The sequence below is a fragment of the Crocodylus porosus genome, unplaced genomic scaffold (genome assembly GCF_001723895.1).
Source record: "Crocodylus porosus isolate Cpor-Errol unplaced genomic scaffold, CroPor_comp1, whole genome shotgun sequence".
In the NCBI taxonomy this organism is placed as follows: Eukaryota; Metazoa; Chordata; order Crocodylia; family Crocodylidae; genus Crocodylus; species Crocodylus porosus.
In genome coordinates this window covers 1,554,172-1,570,182 of record NW_017728926.1, presented here as the reverse complement: position 1 = coordinate 1,570,182, position 16,011 = coordinate 1,554,172, and the positions used below count along the sequence as shown (strand labels likewise).

Sequence of the window (16,011 nt, the reverse complement as noted above, 5' to 3'; positions counted from 1 at the left end):
GGATCGGGCCCTCCTCCATCACGGACCGGCGGGGCGGAGCCTATGGCCACCTCCGGCGCCGCTCGCGGCACGGGCATGGCTTCCCCGGGCTCCGTGCGCAGGGCGGGGGCAGCGGCGGGTGGTGCCCGTTACCTGCCTTGGCTCTTGGCAGTTCAGTTTTGAACGTGAATGGTGATCGGGTGTGCCCACATCCCCTGCTCCGCTGCACGTCGCAGCGCAGGGGCAGGCATTGTACTGACTGGGTGCTAGATGGTGCGCTGGGGTCTCGCGACCGAGTGTCGGTGCAAGCCCCGAAGAAGCTTCTTGTGTCCTAGCAGAGGCTGCATGTGCAGTTATGGTGCTTTTTCCAGCAGCTTTGAGGTCTGGGTAGAAGACATGATGGAGACTTTGCACTAGGAAGAGAACAGCAATCCCTGAGTTGAACTCCTTGGTTGCCTTAGGGGAGAGGGGCTCCACACTAGCTGACCAGCTAAGTTTTGCTAACTGTTTAGCTTCTTCACTGTCTTCAGTACCAGTTTTTAGGAACGTGATGCCATACAGTACTAGACCCTGAAGGTGTTAGAAGCCACCCTGGGGACAGATGTGGAAACAGGTGGAAGAAGAACTAGAAACACCCAAAAATTTGATAGTGGCCGAGGGACCTGATAAATGTGCTAAATTACAGGATGGCTTCATAGTGCCTAGCATTTTGGCTCATGAAATATACACTTACACAAGAGCAATGATAGAATAAGAGCTATTACTTTCTCAGAGATAGACAATTAGTTGCACAAAGTTGTTCCCACTGCCCTTCTTCAAAATCCCAAGTTAATGTCCTGGTCACTATTTTTTTAACAGGATTTTTCCCCAGGCTCCAAGAGACACAGAACCGTGGAAGATTTTAACAAGTTTTGCACCTTTGTCTTGGCGTATGCTGGTTACATCCCCTACCCCCAAGAGGTAATGTGTAGCCCCTTATTTTATCACAGACACATGCCAGTGTATTACTGGTGGGAGGCTAAAGGTTTTCCTGCATGTGTTGGAAAAGGTCTTCCTGGCAGCAGCTTACAAAACTATGATGATGTGATGATCTATGCAACATAAATACCTAAATGCTAGTTTTTGTGTTTAAAGGGGTTGGGTTCTGTGAAAGCTCTTACTGGGTCAAAAGTAACACACTGAAATGTGATAGTCCAAAAGAAACTGCCAGCAAATAGCCTTACATTTAGAAAGTTTTAAAGGTAACAATTGGTCTCTTATGATATGCATGTGTTTCTCTTTAATCAAAAATGAAATGTCTGAAACCTTGTTTGGCTTGAAGAGGCTGAACAAAGTGTAAAAATCCAGTCTTTAATTATTTGGGTGGCGGGCACTCTTTGTACAATGCCACAAGGTTACATTTAAGGTATTTGAAATATGTCGTGTCTCTGCCCCTTTCCAGACCTCTGGGGCTACAGAGTTCAGCTTACTCATTTTGGGGTTGTTTGGTTTCTCCTGGGCTGGAGTTCCTGGCAGAGGCCTAGGTTTCAAAGCATATGGAAGGGAGTGAAAATTTTAACTCTTTGAACTTGCCACACAGCACTTGACTGAAAATGCTGAAGTACCATAAACACTAGGCTGTATTAGAATAAAAAATGGTAAACACTATAGGGTGGATAGCTATCAGCTTTAAAACAATGCTTACTTTTGCTCTCTTAACATTTTGTAGGAGACACCTTTGAGGAGCAGCCCCAGTCCTCCTAATAGCACTGGTGGGACCATTGACAGTGATAGCTGGGATGCCCGATTCAGTGACCTCCCTTCTGCTGTCTCCCTGCCAGTCAAGAATAGAAAAAACTTTAGTCAGCTCAAGCGAACAAAACCATATGCTTCCCTGTTCCAGCGAGCAAAGCCTAGCAGTTTCCTGCCAGAACGAAAGCAAATTGATAAAATCAGGAAGAAGAAAAAACTGAAGAGAAGGGAAACAGAAGTGCCTGTGGAGAAAGAATATGAGGAGAAGCTCCTGGACCTCGAGGTGGAGGACTCTTATGTAGAAACCCCCATGAGCCCTTCATCTGAGGGTGACCCTCAGTCCGTGACCGACCACTGTTCGGTGTGGGACTCTGATAGTCCTTCAAATGTCTCTTACGCTGCTGCTAACTCTGAGCAGGCTGTGGAGATACACAGCGTGGGCAAGCGAACAGTCATCCGGCAGGGCAAGCAGGTTGTGTTCCGGGATGAAGATGGCACTGGGGACGATGAGGACATCATGGTGGATTCAGGTATGTGGTGGTGGCGGGGGTGGGATAGTGGGAGATGTTCTGAGAGACAGTGGGTCAGACTGTTAGTGATCCCATACACAGCCTTTTTGTATAATCCAGTATAATGCAGACTTATCTTTTGGGAGAGGGGGTTGAGAGCTAAATTCATTAGCATTTGCACAAGCCTCTTAGCTCTTTCAAAAGGTGGGCAGAGAAGAGTTTCACTGCTCAGTGACCAATGGCCTGAATTACAGTGTCCAGGCTCAGACTAGAGCCCTTTCCATGGGATGAGTTTTTATGTAAAGCTGGAAACGAGTCAGAAGCTGGTTTTGGAGCTGAGCACTTCTCCTGGGGCAGCTGCTGAGATTCTGTACAAGAGCAAAGTGCAGGTGGCAAGGCAGACTGCAGCTTCCAGCATGCCCTGGAGAGGCCTGCATACAAAATTGGCCTTCAAAACCTCCAGATCAAGTTAGGTCCAAGAGGGAAGAGTTGAGGTACAGGTAAGATGCAGTAGGGACATGGAGGGAGGTCGTTTTACCTTGCTCTTTCTCTTTCCAGATGACGATTCCTGGGACCTAGTCACCTGCTTCTGCATGAAGCCTTTTGCTGGTCGGCCAATGATTGAGTGCAATGAGTGTCACACCTGGATCCACCTCTCCTGTGCCAAGATCCGCAAATCAAATGTCCCGGAGGTCTATGTTTGCCAGAAGTGTCGGGACTCCAAGTTTGATATTCGCCGTTCAAACCGCTCCCGGATGGGCTCACGCCGGCGCTTTCTGGATTAGCCAAGGGCGCTGCCTGACCAGCATGCCACTTGAGCAGATTAACCATGCAAAGCACAGAACTCCAGCCAACTACGTCTAGGAGAGCTCCTTTGAACTGCATTTGCTCAGGCAAAAGGGGGCTGCCTGCCTGTCCATGTTAACAGGCACAAGGTGTCAGAAAGTCTGACAGCCAAGGCTGGAAGAGGCCTGCTGGTCAAAACTGCTGCTAGACACTGACTAGCTGTAGCAGACAGATGAAGCACCCCAGGTACAGAGGGGTTTTTGAACAGTTAAGACTACAAAGGGGATGATGTCTGGGAATGTGTAATACTTTTGCCACATGTTAATTCTCATCCCACTGGGAAAGTGCTAAGAATCTGCAAGACTTCTATATGTTAAGTCAATCACCTCCCAAGAGAGAGGAGGAAGAAAAGCTCTGTATGACAAGTCTGAAAAGCTATTGGCCATATGTTTTAATTTTAATGTAATACTAGACCCCCCACCCATTTGTCCACATATAACAATCTTAAGTATTCCTAAAACCCATGACAGTGAGTGTGAATGCTCACTGAACTCGCGTGTGATCTGCCTCTGCTTTGACAGGGCTGAGCAGCAGGCGCAGCATTCGTTGAGTTCTGTGGTTTTTAGCATTTGCTTCCAGTAAAAAAGAATGATTTGCTGTTGCTCCATGTATTGATACATCTGAGGGGAGAATAAAGCCTCTCCTCTCTTCAGGTAGGCAGTGGTGGGTGGGGGTTGGCTATGACAATTCTCTTCCTTTGTCAGGAAGTCTCATCAGATTATTTTTCTGACTTTGTTTTGAATGTGTGGATGTGAGGTATCCATCCACTCTATTCCCAAGTGGAGTCCTATGTTGTGTTTGTTTCTCATACACTTTCAATGCTCCAAGCCCATTTTTCGGAGACATTGACTACTCCTCCATTTCTCAGCTCTAAAGTAAAGCATTGATACCAGAAGGGGCCTTGCAAACTGAAACTGAGGAATGCAGACAGGCCCCATTTGGGATGGTGCTGTCCCCATCAGAGTTCTGAGGCTGGGTTTACCTGTGTTTTCATTACTGGCTTCCTAAAGTGGATCTGTTATGGGAAGATATTCTTTGATCTGATGCGTACTAATGTAATCACTTGGCATTGGTACAGGCGGGGCAGGGGACTTTGAAAGTGGTAAGGTGAACTGCATCTGACAACCATTCAGCACTGTGGAGGATTTAGGGGTGCACTAGCACCAGAAAGTGTTTTTATAATGTAACCATCCTGGATGGGGGTGAGCTCAGCAGAGCTGGAGACTGCTTCAAGAAAACAAGATGGCTTGTGATGCTGTTCAGATGTAGGTGCTGTCCTTGTAATGACCAAACCAAGGCTGTTGCATTGATTGCACAAATTAGGTCTTTGTTCTTGAGGAAGCTCTCCAAGTTCTGGTTACTGAGCAGCACAGGTTGTCCTGGCAGACAACAAGGCCAAGGGAAGTTGCTAGCTGAGCTGGACCAAATGGCCAGGGACACATCAACACTAGTGCAGCAGGCACCCTGGCAGCATGTGGCCTTCCTGCACGCTGGCTGCTGGGCACTGCATCCTAATAGTGGCTAAGGCAGTCAAGTGCCCCCTTTGGCCACACAGTGCTACCCTGAGGAAACTACCAGTCAGAGGTAGAGCACCCTGCAGCTCTCCTACACAGGAGGCAAGACCAGAAAGGCCTGTTGGCATTTCCCACCGTGAAACGGTGCGGTTCTCCAACCAGTCCCTGCTGAAGTAGTAAGGACTGGAGTTATTGCTGCAGCAGCTGACCGCCCCGGCTCTAGCTCCCCGAAGACCGGGACTAAGCACGGCGGAGCCTGCCCAGGGGTTGCCCTGAAGCCTGGGGCGGCCTGCCAGCCTCCCACAGGCAGCAAACAGCGAGGCTCCCCCACTTGGATGGTACAGAGAAAAGGGCCGGAGGCCCCACGCGCCTGATCGCAGCGAGTAGCCGGCCCCAGGGGCTCCTGTGCCGCCGCGACAGGGCGAGAGCGGCCCCGCCTGCGCCGTTCACACCGTTCCGCCGAGCGGCGCGGCGCCCCGCCCCGAGCCGCGCTCCCTCCCTGGGCGCAGGCACGCACAGGGGCCGCGCCAGACCCCAGCTCCCGGCGTGCTCCGCGGCCGCCGCCGGGGCGAGGCGGGGCAGGAGCTGCAGCCGCTGCGGGGGCCGGGCTGCTCGGCTGGACACCACCTGTGGTACGCTACCCCGCCCTCCGCCCTCGCGCGGGAAATCCGTGGCGGAAGTCATGTGCCACAAGTGGAGGCGGTTCCGGGTCAGCGCTCGGCTCAAGTCTGCGGGGCGCCGCCATCTTTGTGCGGGGCGGACGGCGATGCCCAAGTCCTGTGCGGCGCCGCGGTGCAGCAATCGCTACAGCAGCCGCTGCCGGCATCTCACCTTCCACAGGTGCGGGGGCGCACAGGGGGAGGGCTGCAGGGCCCGGCCTGGTATGCACTGACTGGCGCTACCCCCGCAGGTTCCCCCGGAGCCGGCCGGAGCTGCTGGCCCGCTGGGTGGGCAACCTGGGCCGCACGAACTTCCAGCCCAGCTGCCACGCAGTGCTCTGCTCGCAGCACTTCCAGCCCGACTGCTTCAGCCCTTGCGGCAACCGCGCCAACCTCCGGCCCGACGCCGTGCCCACGCTCTTCACCGCCCCGCCCGCCGCCGCCGTGAGCCTGCCTCCCTTGCCGGGCGGGTCTGGCCGGACACCGCAGTTCCGTGCCTGGGGACGGGGAGAGGGGCCCGGGGAGCCCTCATGGTACTAGGCGAGGGCCCCAGGTCTGCACCTTGCCCTGTCCCAGGGTCCTTCGCCAGACATCCAGGCCCAGTGCTCCGCTGGAGGCGGGTGGCTTGCTGGGCAGAGGCTGCATCTCAGACTCCTCCGTCCTCAGAAAGCCACGTGCAGACCTGAAAATTCAGGCCCGAGTTCCGTAACCGGTGTCTGGGGGACTAATAAGGGCTTTGTCTTTGTCACAGCAAATCAGGAAGGGGAAGAGTTCTCTGAAAGATGCTGAGGATCCCCCATTGCCAAAAGTACGTGTATGCCTTACAGTTGTGTGCTCCCTACCTGCCTTTCAGCAGGAGGCAGTGCTCTCTAGCCCCGTGTGATCTTGCCAGTGAAGTGTCCTGTTTTCAGACTTGTTTAAATGCACTGAACCACCTGACTGTAGAAATCCTGTCTGACACTGAAAAAGTTTAAAGCAGTCTTGCCTCAGTCACTTCTACCTTCTACTTTAATTTGGATTAGTAATTATGTATTTCATGCAGTGATTAGGGAAGACAGAGAACCTGAAGGGAGAGCATCAGTCTTCTAAAATGAATCTCTGAGAACATGCATGGCTGAAGTTGATAGAGGTGGTTTTGGGGGAGTGAGGGCCAGTAAGCTGTGCAGGTCTGAGCTACATCCATGGTTTCTAACAGGACTGTACAGAGAGTTGGGAGGACAGGAGACTGGAAGTAGAAGCTGTTCTTCAGGAGCCTGGGTCTACTACAGCAGAGCAGCCAGTGAAGGAGGTAAAACAGTCTCTTTGCTCCATCTTGTGGGCAAAGCCAAGCATTGCTCTTGATGGTTACACACAACAAAGGACTAGACCAGGGTTGGGCAATTTTGGCTGGGAAGCCACTTAACCAAGTTTTGGCAATGCTTCTATAATGTAATCATCCTGGATGGGGGTGAGCTCAGCAGAGCTGGAGACTGCTTCAAGAAAACAAGATGGCTTGTGATGCTGCTCAGATGTAGGAGCTGGCCTTATAATGACCAAACCAAGTCTGTTGCACTGAATGCACAAATTAGATCTTTGTTCTTGAGGAAGCTCTCCAAGTTCTGGTTACTGAGCAGCACAGGCTGTCCTGGCAGACAGCAAGGCCAGGGGAAGTTGCTAGCTGATCTGAACCAAATGGCCAGGGACACATCAACACTAGTGCAGCAGGCACCCTGGCAGACTGTGGCCTCCCTGTGCAGAAGATATAACTTTAACACATTTTATAAAAAAAACAAATGCCTACTATAACACTTTAATTTTATTCCAAAAAATATTTTTGTCCTGATGCACAGCAGCTCAAAATAAAGTTACTGTTCTATATAGTTTGGTGGGGGGGAGGGCTGGGCTGGGTGTGTTGTTAGGAGGATACTGCCTGCATGCTAGGTCCCAGGGGCTGACTGGGGGAGAGGGACTCTCTCTCCCTCTGCCTCTTTCTCCCCTCCCAGTCTGGTCTGTGGCACTATGTGGGGCTGAGCTGTGCCTGTTCTTCACCCAACAGCACTGCCCTGGTCCCAGTCCACCAGCACAGCTTCCTGCTGGGGCTGTTTTTCACCCACTTGGCTGTCTACAGCTTGCTGCTCATCACACTGGGTGTACAGAGTGGGTGCTGGTGGCCAGGAGCTGGAGTGGGACCTCCCTGGCTGCAGCTGCCTGGAGCAGCTCAGGAGGGGCAGGAGCTGCACAGAAGCTGTGCATGGTGGCAGGGGCTGGAGTGGGTGCACAGTGTGGGCTGCCCCTGTGCAAAACTCAGCACCACAGGGGCAGCCCTGGGCCAGATATAATCTATTAGTGGGTTGGATCACTATAGTGGCCATGTCTTGCCCACTCCAGGACTCAACGCCCAAGAGAGGGAAGCAAAATTAACTACGTTACTGCAAGCAAAGTACGTTCTTCTGCAGGGGCCTTATGCATCATAGACATGAAGACGCTTAACAAGAATTGCAGAGAAGGAGTCTGATGTCTGGTTTAATGTTGCTTGGAAAATTTAAACTATTCTATTTTGATGAGGTATACAAAGTATTGGCAGTGCTAGGCTTGTACCTTGGCTTTAAGCACTGAAGGTTACACATGAAATATGCTCAGTGCCAAGTTCAGGGGACACTTATTCCTTGCAAAGTGGTTGTAATAGGAACTAGGGATTCAGAACTGGATTCACCTCTACTGAGCTTGAACAAATTACTTCACATCTGTGGCATCACCTCTACTGTAAAATATGGCATCACCTCTACTGTAAAATAGGGAGATGACTAACCTGCCACATGGAGAATAGCTGCTCTTTACTCTTATTGGGTTGTATTGTATAACTGCTAGCAGGCCTCAGCCTTGCCCTCTCACTTGCCATTCCCTGTGTTCTTTTATCAGGTTACTACAACAGAGGCAGCAGAAACAGAGGACAGGCAGCTGAAATCCAGGCCCTTGGTGCAGAGGCACCACCCTCAGAGCTCAGATCACAGCTATGCCATTGCTGACTGCACTTCCTTGAAAAAAAAGCTCTTTCAAGCCCTGGAAGAAAATGAAAAACTCCGAAAATGCCTGAAAGTTAAAAGTGTAGAACTAAAAAGGATACTTGTGCGGCTCCAAACTTGTAAAAAGGAGCACTGAGAACTCCAAGCTAACCAAGCTCCCGGAAGGGTGCTCGACCGGACTTTCTAAACACTCTTCTACCTCCAAGATCAGCTCAAGAGGCTGCTGCCTAGTGTGACTTTCCCATGGGCTAGGGAAACCTCATTGCTGTGGTTTCTCCTGGGCATAACTTTACATTCACACAAATCATAACTGCGTGGTAGACAAGAGCTGAGAACTAGTGCCCACAGTCTGAGACAGAAAAATATGAACGTATGAAAACCCAAACTTTTACATCATGCTTGAGTACTTGTAATGTTAGTATGGTTGTTAAAGGGGAAAGGAGAAAATTGACAGGGTAACTAGGAGACGCTACAGAAGTTTTCTTGGATGCCGTTGCATCTAGTATGCCATTTAATTGAGGGTGAGAAGTGGGTAATTTTAATGCTTCCTTAAGGCATTTTTGCCTGTTTATTTTGATAAGAGTTAATAGTATTTATTTTTCTCTCCTGTGTAACATATAGGTTGTCAGAAGCATCTCACCTGTAATCTTCCTGTAAATGTAAAACAAAAAACAGTTGTGAACTGATTCTAAAGCTACAAAGCAGCTGAAGGGGTCAAAAAGCCAGTTTGTAAGTGGTATTAGGGTTGTTCTAGTTCCCTTTTATTCTGTAGGCTGTAAGAAAAGGGATTTACTTTGACAGTAAAAATTATTTAAGCACAGTAAAACATAAGAGTCAGTGTTGACCGTTTATTACTTACAAACTTTATGACTTTTTATGTCTCCTTCTTAGTTCAAGTATTGAAATTTATCTACGTAGTGGTGGCATTTTTCCTGTAATTAACAATAAATGTGTTTAATAATTTTTGTACTTCTGAGCATTTCGTTTCCAGACAATCCTTCTATTATGACTAATAACTTTCAGTAGTAGAGCCTGGCTCCAATCAGATGTGGGTGATGGTAAAAACAGTGAAAGATGGCAATTTTTGAGAGCTTATGAGACATAAATGTTCAAACCTGCCCCCCTTACTTCTTCTTAGAGACACAGGCCTTCTCCCTTGTTACTTAATAACTTGCTGTAGACAGGCCAGACTTATATTTATAAAATAGAACTTGAAAGAGTCAAATCAGGAAAAGGTTTATTTGGACAATCCAGCATTTTCCGCTTCACCAGCTGACAAGGTAAATGAAGTATTTGGTGCCTAGAAAATTAAGTCTGCATCAAAAGGTACCTGGGGTAGTTTTTAACTAAGATTCATTCAAAACACAAAGTTTATTGCAAAATTAACATGTAAATAAAATCCGTGGTGATAAGTAATGAGCACTCCTACAGCAGGAGTCATTCACAAATAACAAGGAGATTTGGTTTTTTTTAAACCTGGTGACCATCATTGGATTGTAAGACTAGACAGGGGAGAGACTTCCCAGCTTTTCTGGAACAGCTATAATGAACTGACTTTTGAACAAGGACTGTTGTCAATGAGATTATTCTAATGTGGCTTTCTGTTTTTAAGTGGGAGACAAAGACAGTCACAGGAATGAGCAGAATGGCAATCCGACAGAAACAAGGGGCAAAGACGCATGTCAGCAACATGTTTACTGCTATGTCAATATACACTTGTTTCTGTGAGGGCCCTCCCAGGACTGACCAGGAGCAGAACTGTTCCCTCATGACCCATTAAAAGCCACTGACTGTTCCTTTCATATATGAAAGTCTTAACTTACTGCTGTGCCAGCTAGGAAACACTATCATCTCCATCGTTCTGTTGTTGGTGGAGCAGTAGTGCCTCTTCTGGGGGTAAGTCCCAAGCACCTGCTGTGGATATTCTAGGGAATCTATTCCACAGGTGCCTCTGCTATTGAAGGCAGCCAGCAAAATTCTCATGTTCTCACCTTCTTACCCCATTTGGCACATTTCTACTTTTTGGTCTGGTTTACCTGCATCAACTGTGTCTTCCTCTGGCTAGAATGAAATCTATTGGAAAGCAACAACTGCAACAGTAAATTCAGCTGAACCGAACAATTCAGATTCTAGCTAATTCAGTTTCTCCCCTACCAAAAAAGACTTAAAATACTATGGAGTTCTTGGCTTAGCAGAAGCAGAATGTGTATGACAAGAACTGTGGTCGTAATCCTGATAATTAGTTTAGTGTCATAATGGTGCTCAGAATCAGTGTCACTAACTGGATGGATTCATGCTGAAAAGTGTCCATGCAATTAGGTAAAGCAGAAAACTTAGTTTCCAACATACTCACTGTTCTCAAACAATGAGCATGTTTTTCATTCAGATCTGGGACGAGCACCACGATCTTTATATACTTTTTTCCAGTAACAGACTCTATATCAAGAAGATTCCTAGGAGGTGGTCACAAATTTCACCTCCTCTTACAGAATATTATATTAGCTATTGTTTTTAGTTAAGGACAGTGTAACCCAACCCTGTCAGAAGGAAAAGAAGGAAGAGTGGAGGGTCCTCTTCCCTGCTCACAGCGTGAAAGGAAACACTGAGTGTGAACAAATGAGCTGCAGTCACCTTGCAGCAGGAAAGACTGGATCAAAAGATAGCTGCAGCCCAAGCCCCATGCTGCTCCTCCCAGGCAGAGTGTACCACATTGTCTCAGTCAGGTCACCTTGCTAATTACGCCATAGTCCTGGGTAGTACTGCTTCGGAGCAGGTCCTCTCCTGTTGTCCCTTAACATAATTGGTATGACACCACCCTCTACATGAACCATAAAAATAAAAACGTCTCTTTAAATTCATCAGATCCAGGGAGAAGGTTTTGCAGCTTCTGTTGACATGGGTACAGTAGATGATGCCCTTTTTCACTAGATTAGCTGTCTGCATCAATTCTGTGAGCTGTTAAGGAAAAACACATGAATAGAGTATGTTCATTAGAAAAGATTCACCTTAATTCAGGATATTTACCATAAAACTAATTACAGACAGAAATGTCACTACTAGCAAATAAACATAAGCAAGACCCTTATCCACTTATGAAAACTTCATAAGAGATTGACCACTCACTCAGTGCGTGCATACATCCCTGTTACCAAGGAAATCCTGGATTTATTTAGGAGAGACTTGTATTCTTCAGTCAATTCACAATGCACTTATTCTGAAGTACAGTGAAAACTGTCACTATATTACCTACCTTGAAAAATGATTCTGGGGATGGTTGCAAAGTCAAATCAAACAATAATATCAAATCTCCCAGCTCTTCATATCACCCCATATCTTGAACAGTCCATATGAACTGTTCTTTCCACCATGAGAAAGAATCAATAGAGATCACCCAGACCATGCTAACTCCTCAGAACTAATGAAACCAATGTCTCTGCAACTGAGACATCCGAACTGGCAGCTCCATAGTAATACTGGCCCCCAGTGTTAAGAGCTGACTGCATGGGTGGGTAGTTCCTTTCCTGGCTGCTGGGATTGCGGCCCAGTGACTGAAGGAAAGAAGACTGGAGTCCCGGCTACTTACATTGCTTTGGTATCCTAAGGGCCTCATTGTCAGCAGACATCACTTGGTGCAGAACTCCTCGGAACTGATACAGCACTTTCAAACTCTTGTCTTCACCCACACAAGGGTCATAGAACCCAGGCAGTCCAGCCTTAAGCAAGAAAACCAATATATTAAGCACAAGAGAATGACACTTTCACAGCTCTTCCACTGGAGCTTTTGGGGTACAACAGAGAAAGGTTGGGAATTGTAAGTGGTTATCTACTCTTTAGAAGTGGGCACAGCCAATATCCAATCTAATCACTGTACAAGACTAATTAAAAGTTATTTCCACATACATACCAACATGTTGCTTCTATCATGACATCTGCTTTTTTTTTTTTTTTTTTTTAGTATTTCTCTCTCCCTTGCTGCTGTTTGAAAGACTTGCACAAACAGGGGAAATTGACTCTCTAGGGAAATAAGCTCAAGCAGCCACCCTACCCAGTGCTCTGAGTCAGCTGGAAACAATAGAAAAGAATCATTTTCCCTTCCCACATTTCTTGCAGTGATTTTATCCTTTACAACTGCAGATAAGCCAGTTTCAGCTCCCTGTCACTTTCAAGCTGATTCTCCCACAACAGCATTTATTATACAGCTCATAATAGGCTGATACTGGGCTAAGGCATTCCCCTCCCTCAAGCTATGGCCATGCAGAAGAAGGAAGTGAGCGTCAAAAACTGCCTAGATGCACTTATACTAGAGTGGGCTGTACTCCTGGACAGTGTAGCTGCACTCTGCCTGGTGAGTACGCTGTACAACAGGAGTGGAAAGAAAGGGGCCTGCAGTAGAGGTGAACACCAAGAACACAGGGCATGGATGCCAGTTTCCACAGACCTAGAGCCTGTAGAATTGGAAATTGAGCCTCAACTGACAAACATCATCCGCGTGCTAGATCCTATAACAAATATTTAACAAGGTAATTACTGTGTCTTGGATTAGAACAGCTCAAGGCTGGAGGTAATTTGCTATTGCCAGATGCAGTTTTCCCAGTTTAACATGAAGCAGCAGTCAGAATCAGCTGTCTCTTTAGAAACAAAGGCTTTGTTGCTAGGGGATGAAAGGAGAGGCTGAGAACCATGCCTCTTGTAGCCCATCTCAAAGCAACTCAGACTATTCCTGCTGCATTGTTCCAAAGTCAGTAACAGACTTCCTGCCCCACATTCACGTGATACAAGATACACATTGTGTTGATACAAGAACTGGGAAAACTATCACAAAGATAGGGACAGCAGGACTCACAGCACTTGGTACAAACATTGGTTCTCCACATCTAGATTGACTAGCTCCAACTATATTACTAAGTTCCCCAATAGAGCAGAATATATGGTAATTTACACAGATACTTAAGAGCTCTGCTGCCTGGTCAGGCCCTGTGATTTTCTTGAGGACTGGCACAGTCAGCACATACCTTGGATGCCTCTGTTAGGATGAGCTTGGAGTCCTTCACCATGCATTGCAGAGGCACGGTCACATCAATCACTTTCACCTTCTCATTCTTCCGGCTGTTATCGTTGACAAACTTCCCATACCAGGCATTCACCACAATCAGACCTGCATTTTACACAGGGACACCTCCATGGGCAAAGGCTGCCTTGAGCACCTGCACAGCAACTAAAGAACCCAGCTCATGCCCTCACCTAACATCTTCCTGGACAGACTCCCATATCCTTCAGCACACCACAAAAAGCCCAGCCAGAATGAAAGGAGAATTTCTATACTGACCCGTGACCCTCTGAAACCTAACCAAGTGGGAACTAGGGCACAGGCAGATACCTCCCACCTCCTACCACCACCTTTGGTCCAGACCAATCCCTTCCTAGAAAAGCATTTCCACTTCTAAGTTCAGGATTAACAGAAGATGACTGAGGCAGTTCACATTTCTCAGAACAATGATTTTAGGTTGTCCTAAATTCAGGCAGCTGTCACCACAGCAGTTACACTCAATTCACCCTTTGAATGTTATCTTTGAAAGCATAAAGCCCAAGAAGTTATACACCATTTAGAATTCAAAGTTGAGGTCTACTGGCAAATTACATTGCTCTGGAATGACAGAATCCTAGGGTGGCTATACACATGCAGTGAGGCTGCTCCGGCGCGCTGTAATTACAGCATGTTGGAACAGCCTCACTTGTGTAATCAAGTCTGCTGGACCATGGTAATTACCATGCTCCAGAAGACTCCCATGTGTCATGTATTAGCATCCCCACACTGAAAAATGGTTTGGCGAGCTTTAGTTAAAGCGCTCCTGCTGTCATTTTTCAACACGAGGATGCTGATACATGAGACACTCCAGGTGCTTTAAATAAGCAGCTCTTGGGGCTGCTTTAATTAATGCTTCTGTGTCACCCCCACCCCACAACCCAGAGCATGTGTATAAACACCCCATGACTCGAGATAGCTGGTATATACACAGACATTTATGGATTTTTACAGTGGTCTCCCAGCTTTTAGGGTAGAAGTCAATGGAGAAAGCTGCTGGTGCCTATCCAGTATTGCCTGAATTCTCCTGGCTCTAAGTTCAAAACCAGGCCACATCCCCCAGCAATGTGTTAGAACACTACTGGATGTCCCCTCCCTCCCTTGTGCTGCATTCTGTGTAGACACCCAAGATAAGTTTGTACTGGGGCCTTCCTCTCTCATTCTGGCATGGGGGGCACCAGTGGGGCAAGACTAGGGGGTGAGGCAACTACCACTCTGTGCTCCCCTACCAGCCAGGGCACCAGTGCTCTCAGGAGGGCATAAGCCCCCCCAACCCCCCCCATATGCATCACCTATGCATTCTGGATTTGTATTAAGCATGAAAACTGAAAATCCACAGATCTCTCTCATGCCTACCTCCCACTTGTCTCTCCCCAGCCCCCCAACCTCTGCAGAGGTGTCCTTCCTCTCCCCAAACCTGCAGAACAAACAATCTGTGCTGTACTCTTTACCCATCCTGGCTTCCTCTGCCTCAATTATCCTCCGGACAGACTCCTGCATTAACCGAACCTGCCACGACAAAGAACAGAATAAAATCCAGCAGCAAAAGAGACTGTTTGAGAGATGCAAAGAAGTCCCCTGTAGAAGCAGCTTCCTTTAGCCAAAGAGTGCCTGAGACAGGTGAAAGAATTAGGACACATCTGCAGGCCAGGGCCTAAATATCATCTTGAGAGCCCAGCTAAGCAGCATATGAAATCGAGGTTAAGAATAAAGAGTAAAATGGGAAATGCAGTGCCATAACACAGAGCACTAGGCTAGTCCTGCCTGGAAAATCAGCCAAGCCCAAAAGCAAATTCTCAAACAAATAAAGGAGAGAGTATGCAGGAGGCCCTGCGTTCCACTTTCCATGCAGAGAACATGCTGTCATGGGGCTATGAATAGGGACCTACGAAAATTATGGCAGAAGTGGGCTGTGTGGCAGCTCCTTTAATCTTGCAGGTTCCCCCACACCCCCCCCTGCCAATTGGGGTTTTAAATATGGTGCCATTTTTGCCTCTGGGCCAGTCAGAAACAAGCAGCAGGGTCACTGGGGCCCTTCAGCCACTCAGCAATGGGGCAGGGCACACAGAGGAACCTGCAAGATTAAAGAAGCTGCCATACAACTCACTTCCACTGTCATTTTGGTAGGTCCCTATCAAAGGTCCCAGAGTGCACAGGCCTGCCAGTCCCCCAGGCTTCCTAAATTAGGTGGTTGTAGCTACATACTATAGGAGCTCCAGCTGACAGCCTACTGTGCAGAGCTTCCAGCTTCCCCCATACCCCTGAATTTTAATTATGTGTCCCCTCAGTTTTACTTTTACACATCCCCTGCCCAGAAATTAATTCTGTCCCTTCACCTAGCCCCATATCCAATCATCCTCAGCTCCCCACACCAGTGCTGTCCATTTTATCAGAGAAAAAAAGGAGTCAGCAGCTAAGCTGCCCTGGGCTACAGGGGTTTTTGTTCCTGTCAGCAGCAAAATCAAGGGGGGGTCCCCCAAAACAAGGCTGATATCCATAAAAGGGCTGGAGTGTCTTTCAGCACTACCAGTCCAGTTCCAGTCCTGGCCAGAATCAGGTGACTGTTGGCAGCTGGCAGTACAGTGCAAGCTCTATATGCTCACCTGGGTGCACAGCTAGAGAATACAGCATGTGACCTGCATGCAACAAAACCATCAACCCAAGGACGATGCCACCCAGCAAGGGTGC

General features: G+C 47.9%; 3 protein-coding genes across 3 annotated transcripts in view; 2 read left to right on the top strand and 1 right to left on the bottom strand.

Moving 5' to 3' along the window:
• The first annotated feature begins 181 nt into the window (after positions 1 to 181).
• PHF13 (PHD finger protein 13) lies at positions 182 to 3,666 on the top strand. The gene is made up of 4 exons (XM_019541150.1): positions 182 to 360; positions 838 to 939; positions 1,688 to 2,240; positions 2,778 to 3,666. Exons 1-4 carry the CDS (start codon positions 250 to 252, stop codon positions 3,002 to 3,004), a joined length of 993 nt encoding a protein of 330 aa, XP_019396695.1. The 5' UTR covers positions 182 to 249; the 3' UTR covers positions 3,005 to 3,666.
• Positions 3,667 to 5,277: 1,611 nt separating this feature from the next.
• THAP3 (THAP domain containing 3) lies at positions 5,278 to 9,209 on the top strand. The gene is made up of 5 exons (XM_019541149.1): positions 5,278 to 5,419; positions 5,490 to 5,682; positions 5,990 to 6,046; positions 6,434 to 6,526; positions 8,137 to 9,209. The coding sequence occupies exons 1-5, from the start codon at positions 5,346 to 5,348 to the stop codon at positions 8,374 to 8,376; spliced, it is 657 nt and encodes a 218-aa protein (XP_019396694.1). The 5' UTR covers positions 5,278 to 5,345; the 3' UTR covers positions 8,377 to 9,209.
• A 1,750-nt stretch (positions 9,210 to 10,959) lies between these two features.
• The window catches only part of DNAJC11 (DnaJ heat shock protein family (Hsp40) member C11), a 68,122-nt gene continuing 63,070 nt past the window's right edge, over positions 10,960 to 16,011 (bottom strand). Inside the window, exons 13-16 of the mRNA XM_019541148.1 lie at positions 14,775 to 14,832; positions 13,253 to 13,395; positions 11,824 to 11,953; positions 10,960 to 11,195 (exon numbers count right to left, since the gene is read on the bottom strand). Coding sequence (XP_019396693.1) covers positions 11,170 to 11,195; positions 11,824 to 11,953; positions 13,253 to 13,395; positions 14,775 to 14,832 — 357 coding nt within the window. The 3' untranslated portion in view covers positions 10,960 to 11,169. The remainder of the gene's footprint in view (positions 11,196 to 11,823; positions 11,954 to 13,252; positions 13,396 to 14,774; positions 14,833 to 16,011) is intronic.